General features: G+C 40.4%; 1 protein-coding gene across 1 annotated transcript in view; it reads left to right on the top strand.

Annotated features, from left to right (window-relative positions):
• dennd4b (DENN/MADD domain containing 4B) overlaps positions 1 to 12,416 on the top strand; it is a 60,759-nt gene extending 48,343 nt beyond the window's left edge. The window contains exons 16-29 of the mRNA XM_008298987.1: positions 1,376 to 1,582; positions 2,590 to 2,718; positions 2,880 to 3,024; positions 4,825 to 4,980; positions 5,235 to 5,472; positions 5,556 to 5,847; positions 6,622 to 6,726; positions 6,813 to 6,988; positions 7,940 to 8,096; positions 8,290 to 8,529; positions 8,649 to 8,745; positions 9,753 to 9,918; positions 10,061 to 10,119; positions 11,820 to 12,416. Of these exons, the coding sequence (XP_008297209.1) occupies positions 1,376 to 1,582; positions 2,590 to 2,718; positions 2,880 to 3,024; positions 4,825 to 4,980; positions 5,235 to 5,472; positions 5,556 to 5,847; positions 6,622 to 6,726; positions 6,813 to 6,988; positions 7,940 to 8,096; positions 8,290 to 8,529; positions 8,649 to 8,745; positions 9,753 to 9,918; positions 10,061 to 10,119; positions 11,820 to 11,965 (2,313 nt within the window). The 3' untranslated portion in view covers positions 11,966 to 12,416. The remainder of the gene's footprint in view (positions 1 to 1,375; positions 1,583 to 2,589; positions 2,719 to 2,879; positions 3,025 to 4,824; positions 4,981 to 5,234; positions 5,473 to 5,555; positions 5,848 to 6,621; positions 6,727 to 6,812; positions 6,989 to 7,939; positions 8,097 to 8,289; positions 8,530 to 8,648; positions 8,746 to 9,752; positions 9,919 to 10,060; positions 10,120 to 11,819) is intronic.
• Positions 12,417 to 18,623: the final 6,207 nt, after the last annotated feature.

Consider the following 18,623-nt stretch of genomic DNA (forward strand, 5'->3'; position numbering starts at 1 on the left):
TTTTTTTTTTTTTTTTTAAATATTCAGAGTTTTTAAATGTCCTTTAATGCCCACATGGTGCAATAAAAACAGAAGATACTCTTTATTAATTATGAAACAACAGAAGTTCTTAGAGCAGTTTAATTTATTGCAGCTTTCTCAGTATCATTTAGCAACCACTTATATAAACGTCAAGGAGGATTATTAAAACGTTCTTTAACGTTATGTTTTGTTTTGTTTTTTACAAAACGGATTAGTCAATCAATAAAACTACAAATGTATGGCTTATTCTAGCATTATATTGTAAAATTATTGTTTTATTACTTGGTTAATACAGTAGTTTAAAAATGTTTATCTCATTGATACTGCAGTACTTCATTCAGTCACCTGATCATAGTCATAAAATTTAAGACGCTGCTGCATTTTAATAATTCTAATAATAGATCCTATTTGTCAGACTCTTGATAAGAAAAATGCAGGACCTCAAATTTAAAGGAGAAACAGATGAATGTAATCATTGTATGTCATCAGGTTTAGTTTTTTTTTACTGACATAGACTTACTTCATTACTGCAATAACATGTAGTTAAGATCGTCACTAGTAAATGTTTTTGTGTGTAAAATGACCAAAATGTGAAGGCAAAATGCATTCAAAAGGATGAAAAACCACCACAATCTCACACAGAACAACCACAAAAATTTAAAATGAGCAACATGTGACACCAATAACCACAAAAACACAAAAATCACTTTTAAATGTGTTTGTACATCAGTTTGGGGCAAAGGAACTGTTTAAAGATTGTAGCAACAGTTATCAATGTTAGTTTGAGTAATTTTCACCCTATACATGACTATATAATGTAACCAGAAAATGTAAAAGGGTAGAACAACAGATGCCGTAACATTACCTTAGCAGCAGCAGTGCAGAAATTACTTTGTACATGATGAAGAAACGTCTAGAAAATTAGTTTGAAGTGATCGTACTGACAGAAGATGTTCTGTGTCGTGAGCTATGCTTGTGTCACACTGTTCTTGTATTGATGACATCATTATATTTTTCTCAAGAGCCACTTGTCCAAACAGTTTCACACTTGACACGGCACTTCTTTGGGTCCCCAGAAATACACCCGCCATGTTTGAAGTAAATAACATGAATGCTTGTCAAAACATGTGAATGGCGCACATACACATACACATACAGTGATTTGTTGATTCAGAAGAGATGATTAGGTTGTTTATATGGAAACCAAACCGTAGACAGTGGCCTCCACTCACCAGGAGGCGCTGTAGGCAAAGGGTAAAATGCTGCCATGTTACACTGTGTAAATTAACTGTTGAATGATGAAGTTATGCATGTATTTGAACTCGACCTGATGTCCTCAATGTCACCTGTCTAGGAGATCAAACTGGCCCAGAAGCGAGCTCAGAAGTACTCAGCAGTGCCGGACATGTGGTCCAAGTGCCTGCTGGGTCACTGTTACGGCCTCTGGTTCATCTACCTGCCCACCTTCGTCCGGGCTGAGACCGCCAAGGTGCGCACCCTGCACACGGCCTACGACGTCCTCAAACACATGGAGAACCGCAAGGTGGTGCTGCCAGATGAGGTGAGATGACATTTCACTTTCAGTTTCCAGTTTCCATATAGTGTTGAAAAAAGGAACTGAAATGCAAACTGACCAAAATGAGACACAAAATGATCCAAATACGCTGGAAAAGCAATTCAAAACAACCGAAATGTGACACAAAAGACTCCCAAAAGATGTAAAGTCATCACTATGTAAAGCAAAACAACCACAAAAAGAAAAAAACACAAAAGAAAGTAGGAATTTACCAAAATGTGAGACAAAACAACCACAAGAACATGGAAAACAGCCAAAATGTGACACAAAATGCCTACAGAAAGACGGTGAATGACCAAAATGTGATGCAAACAAGCACAAAAAGATGTGAAATGACTGGAATGTGACGCAAAATGACCAGAACAAGATGTAAAACAAACAAAAGGTGATGCAAAACAACCACGAAAAATGACCAAAAATGTGACACAAAATAAAAGAAAGATGTAATAGGACTGAAATGTGACGTGGACAGAAATATTTTTCAGAACGAGGGCAAAACTTTGTTAACCCAATTCTTTAGTTGGAAGCCCAAGAACAAACCAGAGAAATCTTCAGTTCCCAGATGTAGAATTTATTTAGGTCACAGGTAAAGTGAGGCAGCGCTGGGCTCTGAGTGACAGAGCACACTGTTCACGTGGAAGTTCACTGTAAACAGATGTAAACAGAAGCTGCTTGGATCGAATACAAAGTGTGTGTGTTGTCCAAAAGGCGTGTATCTAAAGTAACTGATAGAAAAGAGGAGTTTCCGCTGTCTCCCAGTATGTGAACCGGTTCTCACCGGCCATGTTATCTTCAAGGATGTACAGTGTGCTCAGTAGAAAAAAGCCAAACAGGATCATAGGTTCAGTGGAGAAATACAAATTCAGAATGTATATGATAGTTTGAAACATGGCTAATTATAACAATTTGAAATATTTTGTATAAGTAAAAGTAGCTCATGTTATGACCTCTGTGTGTGTCCGTTTGTGTGTGTGTCTGATTACGTGTTCCAGGTGTGTTACCGCATCCTGATGCAGTTGTGCGGTCAGTATGGTCAGCCGGTTCTTGCTGTTCGAGTCTTGCTGGAGATGAAGAAGGCTGGAATAACACCCAACACCATCACCTATGGATACTACAACAAGGTCCAACACAAAGAAATACACAGATGTACACTTTCACATGTGTTTGTAAATGTGTATTTACCCATTTCAGAAAGAAAAAGCTCACTGAAGTAGGGAGTCTGTGTGTGCATTGATCCAGAGGGATGTGATCAGCGATGTGATCAGGTGCCTTCTCTCTGCAGGCAGTGCTGGAGAGCAAGTGGCCGTCCACCAATCAGGGTGGACGTCTTCGCTGGGCCAAGCTGAGGAACGTCCTATTGGCTGTGGCCCAGTTCAGGCAACCAATCAAACGGCGGCAGAAGAGCGGTTCCGTGGGGTCGCGAGGAGGTCAGAAATATTTAAGTTGTAAAATAATTTGGACAAAACTGATCAGGGTCGGGGCTGCAAGGTGGTGCAGTTGGTAGCACTGTTGCCTCGCAGCAAGAAGGTTGCCGGTTCGCGTCCCGGTGGGGGCACCGGAATCTTTCTGCGTGGAGTTTGCATGTTCTCCCCGTGCAGCGTGGGTTCTCTCCGGGTTCTCCGGCTTCCTCCCACACAGTCCAAAAACATGTTGAGGTTAATTGGTGATTCTAAATTGTCCGTAGGTGTGAATGTGAGTGTGCTTGGTTGTCTGTCTCTAAGTGTGGCCCTGCGATGGACTGGCGACCTGTCCAGGGTGTCCCCTGCCTTCGCCCTAAGTCGGCTGGGATAGGCTCCAGCCCCCCCGCGACCCTAATGAGGATTAAGCGGTGTATAGAAAATGGATGGATGAATGGATGATCAGGGTCGTTCGTCAAAGATGAAAGCACACTTTAGAGGTTCTTCTAGTTCCACTTCTTGCTGCTTTATATTGATATATGGTACTTTTTTGCAGTTTTAGCCAAGGAAAGGCAGCTAATACAGAGGAGCTCCATACACTGATCTCATTACACTGCCACTGCTATGATAATGAAGTGACTCTCAGCTTTGCAGAAATTTGTAGCTGGTAAACAAAGCTAAACATTCATCATGAACCCAGATTTTGCAGCTGTCTAGTTTTTTTGTAGATGTCTGGAACATTGTCCCTTTCAGCTGTTTTAGTACATCTATTCTCAAAGTATATGTGATAAATACTAGTATCTGTTCAGGAGGGCGCTCTGGATGGAGATCATTAAGCATCTCAGAAGTCTTTCTCTTTCTCATTGCAAGCTAAACCACCGCAATGCACTCTGCTTACCCACATGAACTGCCTGTAGTGACTGCCTCCTCCTTACAGTATTAAACAGTAAGAGGCTTCACTTGGTGGAACCACTAGGTACTACAGCTAAATGTAACACATTTTCTGACATAAGTGTTCCTTGTCTTCTCCCAGTTTATATGTTTTAATTGGCAAAGAATGATTTGAAAACTAAGTCAAGAGCCTGTCTAAAACATAACTAAAACAAGTCCACAAATGGTCCAAAGCCAAGTCAAGAACCAGTCTAAGATCAGTTTTAAAGCTAATCTCTACTTGTATTTATGAGCACTGTCCGAAGGTCATTAACTGCCACCAAAGCCTTTGTCACGGTTCCCATTGCACCATGACCATTCAAATGAACACCTCCTCTAGTCGCTACAGTATAGAACACTCAGAGGCTCCACCTGGTTGTACAACCAAGTACTACAGCTAGTCTACAGTACATTTTCTGACTTAAATTTTTAATCTCTTCAATAATTAACGAGAATTATTCAATGAGCCATTATTCATGAACATACCCAGTAATTTCCCATCCTCGGTTTGTTGCTTAAATTATGGAGGAATTACTTTATTTAATGATTTTCTTATCTCAAACTGCCTCAGTAAATGATTTAAATGGTTTTAGAATCATCTTGGATAAACAGAACCTCTACATACTCGTTATAGTCAAACTGGAGGACAAAATTTAAAATAGCTGAAGAATATTCTTATAGACAGACTATGTAAAGGTTTGGACCACTATGGCACTGTCAAAGGTAAAGAATTTTTTGTTGCCCTGCACAACCACAGCTCTAAAAATCCCAATATTAACTGCGGAATACTGTGAGTCTCGAGCTTTGGTCTGGTCCTTTACCTAAGAAGGGCAGAGAATATGGATATATTTGAAAGAAAACTCACCTATTTAGCTTGACTTTGACATTTTTGTGTTAAAGAGGCCATGATGGACCCTGATCAGAGGCCCCGTCCCCACTCAACTCTGATTCGTCAGTCCAGCTGGAGCGGTCTGAGTGAAAGCTCCAGTCACGAATCTCTGACCGGACCGCTGGTGAAAAGCAACAGTCTGAACAGCATGAAGACGCCCAACGACAGTAAGAAACAAACTACATCCTCAGTATCTGTCACTGACGTATACCTGATAAATGCTAGCATCTGGTCACTGCAGTTAAGATGTCAAATACTAGAATCTGTCACTGATGTATACCTGATATACACTACAATCTACAATTTCATTTTACAGATGCTTTTATCCAAAACAACGAATATCTGAGAGTAGATACAACACAAGCAAGGATCTAGTCATCTAGGATCTGTTACTGATTGTCATTTCTTTTTTCTGTTTCAGAGGTCAAACTCTGTAAGAAGACCATCCTCCGTAATGCCGGAACCAACGGATGTGGGGACCCCGTCTCCCGTAAACCCCCTCTGGGTCGGCGAGACGACTCCACCCCTCCTCCGGCGCCTCCTGGTGGAGTTCTGGTCCGGCGCAGTCAGGTCTGCCTCTCCAACTTTTACAAAGAGTATGCAGAATCGGCAGACTCTGAGCTGGACTGCAGCTGCCAGCCTGCAGAGAGAGACGGCAGGTCAGTCTGTTATTAACTGTCACCAGCTGTGGATTTAGCAGTTTTGATTCAACCTGATTTCACAAGTTTACTTTGACCTGCAGACCCGCTGGGACGCGAGACTCGGCCGGCAAGAACAAAGGCGTGGACGAGAACTACAACAACGTGTCGTCCCCGAGTCGAGGAGGGCTGGCAGGGAAGCTGCAGCAGCTCCTCACGCCGACCAGACACCGAGTGTCGGTGCGACGAGCCGCCAGCGTGGACGACCGGCGACCAGGAGGAGGAGGAGGAGGAGGAGTCGGACGAAGAGTGTCAGAGCAAAGGCAGTCCAGGAAAGCTCAAGTGGCTGAAACTCTGCTGAAAGCCAAGGAGAGGCTGGTCAGCGCTACCTCAGAGGTGAGAGCATGTTTCAGTATCATCAGCTAATCTTTGTTTCTGTTCCTCCAAAATAACTCATAGAGTCTCTGTCCATAGTCTGATTAACAATGATAAAAATACACAAGTCGTACGAGACCTCTGAAATGGCTGGAACAGTTTCTCCCTGAGAGTTTCCTCTGAAGAGACACAGAACAAAGAGAATTCCAGACATAAGAGAAGCTGCACTGACCCGAAAGAATCATAAGTTTTGTCTACTTTCCAAAGGTCCTTGAATGTATCACATATGATGTGCCAAACCAAAGCTTAGCTTCAAATTGTGATATTTCATCAAAATCACTTTATTGTACATATTTCATTTGAAAATTTACTGGAAATTAGCTGTTTGATAAAGACAGGAGATAAATTAGAAATGTAAATAGTAAAACTTCTATAGTAGAGGAGATTCCATTTTTCTATTCTTTATAAGATTTCTGTCATTCTAAGGGTGTCATTCCGCACAGAAAGCATTTCTGAGTTCTCTCCTTCTCGTGCTTGTGCTGTTTCCATAGAGGTTCAGGACTTTATATTGCAGTGAAAAATGGACCCAAAGTGAGGAAAATGTGACAAAAAATAAATAAATAGCACCCAGAAACTGCTGTTTGGGGGTTCAGAGGTTTAAATCTGGTACTTTGATGATGACACTTGATTAGATATAGGAAATGGAAAGTACTACAGAATGATTTACTGAGTCACTGTTCAGGTGTTCAGACAGTAACTTCCTGACTAACCAGCTTCCATGTTGTCTTTTCTCAGAGCTCGCTGTCTGTAGGAAGTGACCTGGACCTGACGGACACGCCCAGTCCATCCTATCCTCTGCGCAGGTCCTGGGACGCCAACCAGGAGGGGGCTGGGATGGAGGTAAGTGGCTGTAGCAACTCGGACAGCTCTGTTCCAACCTGGGTGTCTCGGTTCTTGACCCGTTCCTCCTCTCTTTGTGCATCCAGGTGTTGATGTCCAGCTGCTCACTGTGTCGCAGCTGCAACTCGCTGGTTTACGACGAGGAGATCATGGCCGGCTGGACGTCAGATGACTCCAACCTGAACTCCTCCTGTCCGTTCTGCTGCGCCTCCTTCGTGCCCTTCCTGAACGCCGAGATCTGTGACCTCGGACCCATCAGCAGGTACAGACTCTTATCAAGCAATCATACCTGTCATAACACCGTCAGGGTTTGATCATATTTATTACATGGGAGAGAAAATCTGTAGCAGTCTTTTTACTTATGGCAAGTTCAGCCAGTTGTCCATCATACTTTTATCCAAAGTCACTTTATTTCATTACTTAAATCACTTTATTCTGCTCCATTAGAAAACATTTATACTAGATCATATTTACCCATCCATGACAGCTGCAGCATCAACAGAATGATAGAAAAATGCCAAATATTTGATGGATCTTTGCTTCTTAACTTTTAGAACTGATTGTTTTTGGAAGCTCCACAATGTTGTAGATTTTTAACTATTTCCATTTTTAATTAGTTTCCATTCGTCTCTCCACTCTGCTCTGTAGAAACACAGCCTGCGGTTTAGCTTGAATTAACTTTTTGTCAAAAAACATTTGGTTTCCCAGTTCCATCAAGTAGTACAGAATTTTCTCTTTCATGAATCTGGTTAGAGCAATGATTTAGTGATCGTGAATTTTTAAAAGACACATGCTGAATAGTATGATTTTAATGAGCTGTCATAATTATAATGCCAAATCAAGTTAATTTAATCAAGAATGGTCAGAAAACTGAAAATCAGCTTTTTTCAGTGTTTTACTGTTCCTGTTTCTGGCCTTGTTTTTATGCCTTACTGTATGATTCAAATCCTCTGCAAAACCTTCTTCATGTTTTCTTATCTCAAACTGTCTTTTCTTGTCAAAGTTCAGACACAGCCTCAGTTAAGATTTTGAACTATTTTAGAATCAATGTGGATAAAAAAAGACCCTCTAGCACGTAGGCTGGGTGTTAAAACCATTGTAAAACACCTAAAAAATGGTCAAACAGGATAGGTACGCTACACAAGTCACACATCCAAATTTTCATAACGATAGATTTTCCTGAGTGTATCTGATGTGTCTTTTGTCCTCTCAGTGCTGAACGCAGCAATTGGAACCTGGAGGACGAGGTGGAGAGCGCCGTGCGGCCCCCCAGTGTTCACGATGCCTCCCCTCGACCCCAGTGCAACGGCCTGAGCGAAGACTCCAGCTCCGAGACCAGCAGCTACTCCGAGAACAGCAGAACCACCACGGTAACGCACCTTTCTCACACCTCGTCCAACCGTCTGTATGCCTCACTGGCAGACTCCGCCCCCTAGTACGAGTACCTGTTGCTGTTGTTTACCTAATTAATACTGGTACCTCTTACTGATGTTTATCTAGTAAATATTAGTATCTGTTACTGTTGTTTACATGATAAATACTAGTATCTGCTTACTCTCTCAGGGTTCGTCGGTGGGCGGGGCTCCTCAGGTGACGGTGGCCTACCTGAGCCCTCTGGTACTGAGGAAGGAGCTGGAGAGTCTGCTGGAGAATGAGGGAGAGGCGGTGCTGGCCCAGCCTCAGTTCCTGGACAGCCACTCCATCATCTTCTGGAACCTGGTGTGGTACTTCCAGCGCCTCGGCCTGCCCAGCAACCTGCTGCAGCTGGTCCGAGCTTCGCCACTGGTCAGCCAATTCACGCAGGTAAGAGCCAGTCAGCTGCTGTGATGGTTTAAGAGGAGGAGTCTGTTCACTTCCTCTGTGGGTGGAAGTCTGTCTGACCGGACGACTGTTATAAAAGCCTCGTCTTGTCTGTTTTCCAGTCGGAGAACACGACGGTGAGGGTCCGACTCCTGTGGGACACTCTGACCCCCGACACTGACCAGTGGCCTCCCCTCTACATCCTCTGGAGGATCCACAGTAAGACACGCAAAACACACGGAAAATACCAGTGTCTGGATACTGATGTTTATGTAATTAATACTAGTATCTGGTTCCTGATATTTATGTGACAAATACTAGTATCTGGTGACTGACATTAACTTGATAAATGGTTACTGATCAATACGAGATAAATCTGATTCCTGACATTTACCTACTAAATACTGGCATCAGGTTGCTAATGTTTACTCAACAAATACTAGTTTCCAGTTACTAATGTCAACACATCAAATACTTGTTTCATGTTAGTGATGTTTATATGATTAATACTAGCATCTGGTTACTGACATCAACTTAATAAATGCTACTGTCTGGTTACTAATCAATACATGATAAATACTAGTGTGTAGTTCCTGACGTTTACCTACGAAATTCTCACATTAGGTTGCTAATGTTTACTTGACAAATACTAGTTTCCGGTTACTGATGTTAACACGTCAAATACTTGTTTCTGGTAAGTGATGTTTATATGACTGATACTATTATCTGGTTACTATGTTTATTTAATAAATGCTAGTATTTGGTGACTGATGTTTTCCTGCTAAATACTAGAATCCGATTACTAATGTTTCTAGTCGCTGACAAATTACATGATTTATACTAGTGTCTGTTACTGACATGTTACTCCATGCGACAAAAACTAGTATCTGGTTATTGACGTTTACATGTTAAATACTAGTATCTGTTACTGATATATATGTGATAAATACTAGTATCTGTTACTGATGTATATGTGATAAATACTAGTATCTGTTACTGGTGTGTAGGTGATGAATCCTAGCTCCTGGCTGATTGTATTTATGTGATAAATAATAGTATCTGCTTGCTGATGTTAACTTGATAAATGCTAGTTCCTGGTACTGACTTTTACATAATAAATACTAGCATCTGGTCACTAATATTTACGTCATAGATACAAACCTTTAACAAACCTTGACGCTGTGATTCCTGTCTGTGTCGCCACTCCTCCCTCCTCTGTCCACCAGGTGGCGTCCCAATGAGGAACTACAGCTGGCGGCGGCACAACCACCCGTTCACACTGTCCTTCCTGGAGGAGGTGCTGCGGTGGGTCGGCATGAACGAGGTGCACAAGGCCGTCACACTCTTCCTGGACACACTGGCCAAACAGCCGGGATCTCCAAGGATCCAGAGGTGAGCTGATGCTGCCTCGATTGCATGTTCCTACGAATAATCAAGCAGCAGATTCAAACACTGTTAGTGACAAAAACCAGGTGCCAAGTTTACAGGTCATGTTGCTCTTTTAATGTCTGTTTGTGTGCTTTGTGTTTGACAGGAGTCTGTACAGAGAGTTCCTCTTCCTCACTCTGGCAGCTATGGGCAAAGACCACGTCGGTGAGATTGACAGGATTCAGCAACTTAAAATTCAAAATTCAAAAAATGCTACATGGGAAAAACACACTGAAAGTAACGGATGTGTAGTAATGGTTATCATTATTGTTATTAATAAATCTTTATACAATCAGAAAAATCAGACAACCAACAAGGACATTAAAACAGTAAAACACAGTTAAAATGCAAACTCTACGCAGAAAAATCCCGGGTGTCCTCACCAGGATGCGAACCGGTGACCTTCTTGCTGTGAGGCAATGGTGCTGACCACTGCGCCACCTTGTAGCCCAAATTATATAACATGAGAAATAAAAATAGGATATTATTGCAATACATGACTGAAAATACAATTAAGTGAGGTAAAATGAGACTAAAATAGAAAAGTAAGAAGTTAAAATCGCAATGATTGTAAAGCGGTAAATAGTATTGTACATGATACTGAAACGGATATTGCACAAACTAATCAGAAACGTTATATTGGAAATGGTATTGATATTATTGTTGCTGAGGTTTGTGGCGAGATAAGGGATGTCCCAGATTTCTCCCAGAGTTTGAAAACTGTGATATTACATATAGCATGTTTTCTATATGATGAAGAAATATATCTCAGTTCTTTATCAGTTTTGATTGAATGTGTCATTACTGTGTTTGAGCTTCATAAGGCAGCACAGTGATCGCATTAAAAGTAGAAGTACAAAAGGATTATCAGTGAAAAGTGTCAAATGTGAAAGTGCCAATTCTATGTAATATGTACTATTATTCACCATGTTTGTAATGCAAACAGCAAATTTTTATTATTTTTAAAGGGGTTAAACATAGCACCAAAAAATAATTACAACAAACGAAAGTACAGTACAAGTACAGCAACAAATCAAATGCATTTTTGATTTCTCAGCAACTTCTTAACAGAATAAGTATATTAGCTATGTTTTTAGTTGGGCTACAAGATGGCTCAGTGGTTAGCACTGTTGCCTGGCAGCAAGAAGGTCGCCAGTTCGCGTTCCAGTGAGGACATGCTCTCCTCGTGCAGCGTGGGTTCTCTGGCTTCCTCCCACACAGTCCAAAAACATGTTGAGGTTAATTGGTGATTCTAAATTGTCTGTAGGTGTGAATGTGAGCGTGCTTGGTTGTCTGTCTCTAAGTGTAGCCCTGTGATAGACTGATGACCTGTTCAGGGTGTCCCCTGCCTTTGCCCTAAGTCGGGTGGGATAGGCTCCAGCCCCCCCACGACCCTAGTGAGGATTAAGCGGTGTATAGAAAATGGATGGATGGATGTTTTTAGTTTGGAAAAGCCTCTATTCAGAATAGTTCTTATCATATATTTTATTCCTTGATGAGGTATTACCAGCTGGCCTGTACTCACTTGATAAATTATGTATAATCATGACATAAACAGGTATTATCTAGTACATCTGGTCTGCTGTATAATCTAATAAATCATAGATCAGTGTCTAAAGGCAGTAACTCAAATCTGATGCACCAAGTTTGTGTCACTTCTCCACACAGTTATTTGCCAGGGAGAAACTGTGGTGATTTCCTTGAGCATTTCTGGGAAATTTGAGGATTTCTGGTCACAGTTTTTAAGTTTCCTCACCTCTGCGGGCATCCCAGAAGCTTTGATGGTTTCTGTTTAACTGCCACGAACCCAAAGTGTGCAGTGACAGCAACAAACCTGATAATAATGCTGTTTTCTCTGTCTGCAGCTGCGTTCGATAAGAAGTACAAGGCGGCGTACTCCAAGCTCACCGGCAATGTGAGTCGTGAGGAGCTCCGGAAGAAACGAGCTCAGCCTCCGAGCCCCAAAGCTGTCGACTGCAGACGTAGCTTCCACCCGCCTCTCGAATGCTGAAGAAGCTAAAACCTCCCTGCAGTGTTCGATCCCGCTGCCTTCGCCTGCTCGTGTTCTTCACCTCTCTGCTGCCTCCTGGTGGATGTCGGGGCGACGTGCTCCCTCCTGCCCTTTGTACCTCTGTTCGCCTCGTCGGTGTAAATCCAGCTGCTCCGCGCCTCCATTAAAGATCCTGAAAGTCGATCCGGTAGCAGCAGACAGAGTTAAACTCGACTGAAATGCACTTTTCTAACCTGAGCCGTGATCTTTGCATCAGTGCAGGAAACGAGCATGTCCGGAGGGGTTTTTGTTTGAAATACACAACAGGATGATAAACAGTTGACCTGCGGGAGCTTGTGGGAACGTTTTAACCACAGAATTGCAGGATTCTTCATTTCTAGTTTGATCGAGAACATTTAGGATTTTATGAGGAGAAAGGTGAAGTAGGGATTTAAAAAAAAAAAAAAACATCTTTCCGTCTGTTTGTCTGGTTGGTCAGGTTTGAAAAGGAAATAAGGTCAGTAACCAGCAACCATATTTAAACACACCAATAGCAGAGGCCTTCACACTCCAGGAATCTTTTAAAAGTCAATCCCACTGCTGAACGTCAAGCTGAAGTTATAAAACAGGAATCTATTGGAGAAAACAAACAAACAGGAAGCAGAGAGCTCCCTTAAAGTTTGGATCTTCCAGAGGCCGTTGGGTTGTTTTATAATGAAACTGCAACACAGTTTTAGCTCTTTCTGATATAATCACAGCCACCAAGAACTGAAGAATTCCCTCGAAACATCTCGACCACCAGCTCTCATAGAATGAAATATAGCAGAACAGGAAAGATTGGATTTTTTGGCTTTTGGGCTCTGAAGCGCCGTCTTAGTTAGGCGTCAAACTGGTTTGACTCAGAGTTGTTTTCAGTCCTCTAGACATCATAAATGATTTTATTCATCATATTTCCAACCCAGAGTAGATTCAGCTGTTCTGTCCTGGAATACAGACTCCTGAATTTTCTCTTTAGAGCTTCAATATGTCTTTATGGAGCCATGTTTTTATCAAAAGTCCTGTCAAGTTGTAGTCCTATGTCGTCAGATTCTTAGTCGTCCCTGTTGTGCTAATCCGAAGTGCCTCAGTAGAAGAAAACTGGACTTGTTTTTGATTCTTGAAGAGCCTTCCTCAGTTCTGAGTTGGGGGGAGTTCCAGGTATTTACATATTTAGGATCACCTGTGTGTCGGCTTAAAGTGTGAACGAGGGCTGATATAAGGTATTTGCCGTAATTTCCGGACTACAAGCCGCTACTTTTTTTTTTCACACGCTTTGAACACTGCGGCTTAAACAACGATGCGGCTAATTTATGGATTTTTACGATTTTTACATATTTGCCTCGAGACCAAAGTGACATTGAGAGCGAGGAAGTGTGTGACAAAGTAATTCTGGGACACTGAAGAAGACAACTTTAGTGGTTTTAGTGCGCAGGAGGAAGATGAAGATAGCGATCAATGACTTTTCCTGGTAGGCTGCTGTAGTTTTTATTTTCTTAACCAGTCGTGTTTCAGGCACTGTTCGGGAAAAAAACGCATTTACGGTACATATTTAATTAAAAGTTAAAAAAAATTAAATAAAATCTGTTTAACATCTTTCTGTGTAAATATCTCATGTTACAACGTGGACACATGCGGCTTATAGACAAGTGCGGTCAATAGTCCGAAAATTGCAGTCTATTGTCAGTATTATAATGCAGTTCTGACATCCCTCCCCAGGCAGTTTCACCACATTCACACCTTGTCTCTGGTTGGTGAAGAGTCTCGATTCATGTGAGCTTTAGATAATTGACTGTCCTTGAATTAAGTGGGTTTCGAATCATTAAATAAATGTCGATTCATGTGAGTTTCTGGTTGAGACAAGTCTTAATTTTGGAAGTTTCAGGTCAGCGACAGGCCTTGATTCTTGCAAGTTTAGGTTGGTGACGAGCCTGTTCATGTGAATTTGGGTTCCAACAAGCCTAGATTCATGCTAGTTGTGGGTAGAAGATAAGTCTTGAATCATGTGAGTTTTTTATGTTATCGAGTCTCAATTCATGTGAGTTTCTAGTTGCAGCGAGTTTCTATTCATGTGAGTTTTGGGTCAGTCTTTAAATACGCGAGTTTCAGGTACGTGACGAGTCTGAATTCATGTGAGTTTGAGTTTGTTGATGAGTCTTTATTCATGCTAGTACCAGGTTGTTGATAGGACTTGATTCATGTGACTTGGAGGGGAGAATAAATACCTGTAACTCCTCACCAGTCAGTTTGGATGAAGAAGTAACAAAATCTTCAAGAATCAAAAACCTTCTACTGAAGCAATAAGGAGAACCAAAATGTTCCTTCAGCCTTTTCTCTTCTGTGTTTCTGCTGTTCAATAGTCAAATATGTGTGCAATAATTCGAAACAGTGACATCCTTTTACAAATGTTAAGGTAGACCTTCATTTCAAAGTCCTGCTGGATGCTTTCAGGGCTATTTTTTTCTTTTCTGCACTTTGTCATTAGTCCTTCTATCAGATTTCTTGCGCGGCTTCATGTGTTGAAGCTCATCAAACACATTTTATAAATTCAAACATTGGTTATTTGGTCTGAGCTGAGCTAATTTAACCACTAACTGAATAGATAGTTCTTTTTCATCAATCCTCCTATGACTCTTCAGATTCTTCTATCTTCTTTTTTAAAAAAATTACCAGTGAAACCTCTCAAAAGCTCTTTTAAAATAAGATCAAAAGACACTTGGTTTACAGCTAACAAAACCAGAAGTACATGAAGTTCTTGTGGCCTTTGATTAGACCCGGAGGCCTCAGCAACATGGAACTAAATTTAACTTAGTTTTGAACAGCTTTCCAAGAAAATTGTGCTTCCTGATTCAAATTAGACATTATTTTGGCCGCGAGGATGCTGGGGCTGACGGAGGGGTTTTTTCTTCACTTAAAACAAGATCATTTTCTGTCTTCTCACTGCTAACATAAAAAGGCTTCTAGCAGCTGGAGATGTGATAAACTCAGTTCATGTAGTACCTGAAAAATGTTTATTTAATTGTGTTGACAACATCAGATTATTGCACGAACTGTCATTTCTGTCTAATAATGTAGAATCTGTACGATTACAAAGTGTAGCTAGAGTCATTTATGACCCAGAGAGTTGGTGCAATGATCAGATTTTCTGTAATCAGGTTATTACATTTTCGTGCCACCAGATTATACCCAAACAGGATTATATTTGGTAGTTTTTCTTGTTTGGGGAGCCGATTTATAGGGATTCAGTTTGAGACTTGAAAACGAAACTTTGGAGGGATTCATTGGCTTCTTTGTTGTGTGACGATGCTGCAAAACCACATCGTTTCCAGCTCAGAGCGTCTGGTTCAGGATGAACAAAAACTGTGTGATGAGGGTAGAATTTTTTTGTAGAAGAGAGTGAGATGCATTTGAAATTTAAAAAAAAGAAGTTTGGATTATTTGGACCGGGTGATTTTGGTAGATTTTTTCACTTATTGTCTTTACCGATGGTCTCATTTACAGCCACAAAGCCTCTGGTTTTATGTGACATTGTTAAGTTTTGTGGCTGGGTTGCCTCCACATGCTGCACAAATCTTAACCAAATTTCAAGAAAAATGTGAGTTAAATGCACAGCAGTTGGCGCTGATTCTCCATTCACTGCTATTAAACCACTGCAGAAGAAGCCACGTTTGAAGCCTCTGCCATATCTGAAGTTTTTTTAAGCGCATACTAAAAGTTCTGCATTTTATTTTCAATTCATCGCAGTATAAACAGTTGATCTTTCTGAAGCCATCGTGCTGCAAGATTTGACCCGTGTTTATTCCTAAAACCGGTCTTAATTTCCACAATGACACACTGAGAAGACGTTTATTCAAGGAACATGTTAATTGTCCTCATCCAGAATCAGACAGTCAGCTGAGAGGAGCGCCGTGGAGCATGCTCAGTTTGTGACCTGGTCTGATGCATGTTCACCTTCCTGTCTGCTGGTTTGTTTGTTTGTTTGTTTGTCTAGTTGTTTGTCAGCTGAGCTAGCGGTTTGCTCCAGGGCACCTCGGCAGCAGCAGCAGCAGCAGGTTCTGCAGGAGATTCAAACTTGATCCTTTCAGTCAGGCTCATTCAGATCCAGCTCCTCACTTGTGACAATTTGCTGCTTCCAAAATGATTTTTCACTTAGAAGCGCTCAAGCTTTCTGCCCCAAAATACACTGATAAAAATCTTGCTTATGAATGTCATGTTGGTGATTTTTTTTCCCCTTTTTCTCAAGAGATCATGTTTTTCAAACCTGCAGGTGGGTTTTGGGGTTAAAAGGGTTAAACTCTGAGAAAGAAAATTAGATTTCCACGTGAAGCTCACTTAAATACGCTTTCCACTGTGCAGGAGACTTTTGCAGAATATTTAAAAACACTCTTGAAAGAAAGGTGATATCAGTTTTACAACATTGTTTTTCTTAAGCCCGGTTGGCTGCTATCTTTGCTTTGAGATGCAACCTGGGAAATGTGGGTTACCAGGTGGTTTGGAGAATATCTCCAATTTCTGTAAATATCAGCAGAGCTTCAAACTGTATTAAAGAAGAAGCAGCTTCGTACAGACTTCTGTTCTCCTGCACAAAACTAGATTTCAGCTGTTGTTCGGTTTCTCTTTAAAGGAGCAGTCTGACATTTTCACATCAGTTTGTGCTGCAGCCGAGCAGCCTGGAGCGAAACTGTGTCTCTGCAAGCATCGACACAAAGTGGACGTCTACTGTCGGAGTTTAGTTTTCTGCGCTGAGGATTGAAGGATCAGAGAGGGAAGGACGTTTCAGTGCAGCAGATCTGACTGATGAAACAAACCCCATTCTGTATATTCTGTTTCAATGCACCGGACTGCCGCTGATCTACATTAAGGGAATTCACTGACCTCCTTCGGCCGTTTTATTTGTCGACTGAGAGCAGCCAGCGCAGACGGGATGAGTGTATTTAAAACTGATAATTGTGTTTGCTGTTGTAATTTATATCTGGCTGTGATTTCAGTTGTAAATGTTTGTTTTTTTAAGAAAACACAGAAATAAAAAAGCGCTGAGGCCAATACGTTGCTCTGTGCTCTGTTTTACTCTGAAGGAGAAAAACACATTTTATTTGTTACTTCATTTATATGAAATTGTTTATCATCATTATAATGTTCAATAATAACCAGGACAAACATTTTTGTCAAAGTGAAAGCATAGTTAGGACTAAATGTATATTGTGACAACAAATATCTTCAGAGTAGAAAGCAAAAATATAATCAACACTTTAAAGTGATGTAATGAAGTCTGAAATCAAAGCCAAAAAATGAATGTAATCCCAGTTTATACTTTTGACTCATAGACTAACTTAAACAGAGGTCATGTAAATGGTTCAAGTAGAGTTTAGTATTTTATCCGTTGCTTTGAATTATTGTGTGAAGGTAAGCAAATATATGGAGTTACTTAACAGTCTAAAGACTTCATGTGGCTTCTGAACAAAGTCTGGCTGAAGAAACGCAATATTTCCTGTTTTAAAGTCACAGAACTCAGTGAAAACGCACTAAATGACACCAAACAAATGCAACGCTCCCACACAGAGGCAAAAAAACTATAATAGAGACACAAAATGAACACAATAGAAAACAATATGACCACAAAGAGACACCAAATGATAACAAGAATACACAAAATGTCCATTTAAAAAAAAACAAAAAACATAAAGAAACACAAAAGAGACACAAAACGACCACAGCATGCGTACATCCACACAGGTGTGTTACAGAGAAGCTTTCTTGTATGTTTACTTTATCTATAAATGAGCTCTTCAGTGGGAACTTCCCTGATTTCCAGTTTGTGTTCCAAAAATGTACACATGTATATTTTCAAATTATTTATCTAACAAAAATGACAGCAGTACTGAGCACAGTAAAGACTTTCCTACTAATTTATATGTCGCTGCCACTGATATTCAATCAGGCCTTAGCTGAAATCTGACACATATTTACATAGCTACATTTATAGACTGGATGAGTTTAAAACACATCACTTGTTGAGAGGATATTTGGGGAAATCTCTCTGCTAAATTATTTTTAAAAGGCTAATTCTGCTGTAAATGTACTCTGTAATCTTATCAGTATAAAGCAGAAATAGATTGGTTTCAGGCTGTAGTATAAAGAAATGCACAGTGGTCTAACAGAAATATTTAAAAAAACAAAAAAGGGAACAACAACAAAACATCCCCAAACTGGATGAAAATAGTTGGATATGCATTGTGGGTAACAACAACAACAACAACAACAACAACGACGCGGTGTATAGATAATGGATGGATATTATTATTATTATTATTATTATTATTATTATTATTATTATTATTATTAATTATTATTAGTATTATTAATAATAATAATAATAATTATTATTATTAATAATAATAATAATAATAATAATAATAATAATAATAATAATAATAAACAAAACTGTTACAGCCTTTGAATTGAGTACTTTAAGAAATTATAAAAATAAAATTGTTGACATGAATTTATCCAACAAGTCTAATTATTAAAGCTAAGAATCCACCGTATTATTAGCTAGTTATAGAGGTTAACCTAATTATAACGAAATTTACAAACAATATATATGGAGAGGATTCCTTGGACCCCATTTGAGTAACCTTTGTCT

The sequence above is a fragment of the Stegastes partitus genome, unplaced genomic scaffold (genome assembly GCF_000690725.1).
Source record: "Stegastes partitus isolate 25-593 unplaced genomic scaffold, Stegastes_partitus-1.0.2 Scaffold1368, whole genome shotgun sequence".
Taxonomy (NCBI): Eukaryota; Metazoa; Chordata; class Actinopteri; family Pomacentridae; genus Stegastes; species Stegastes partitus.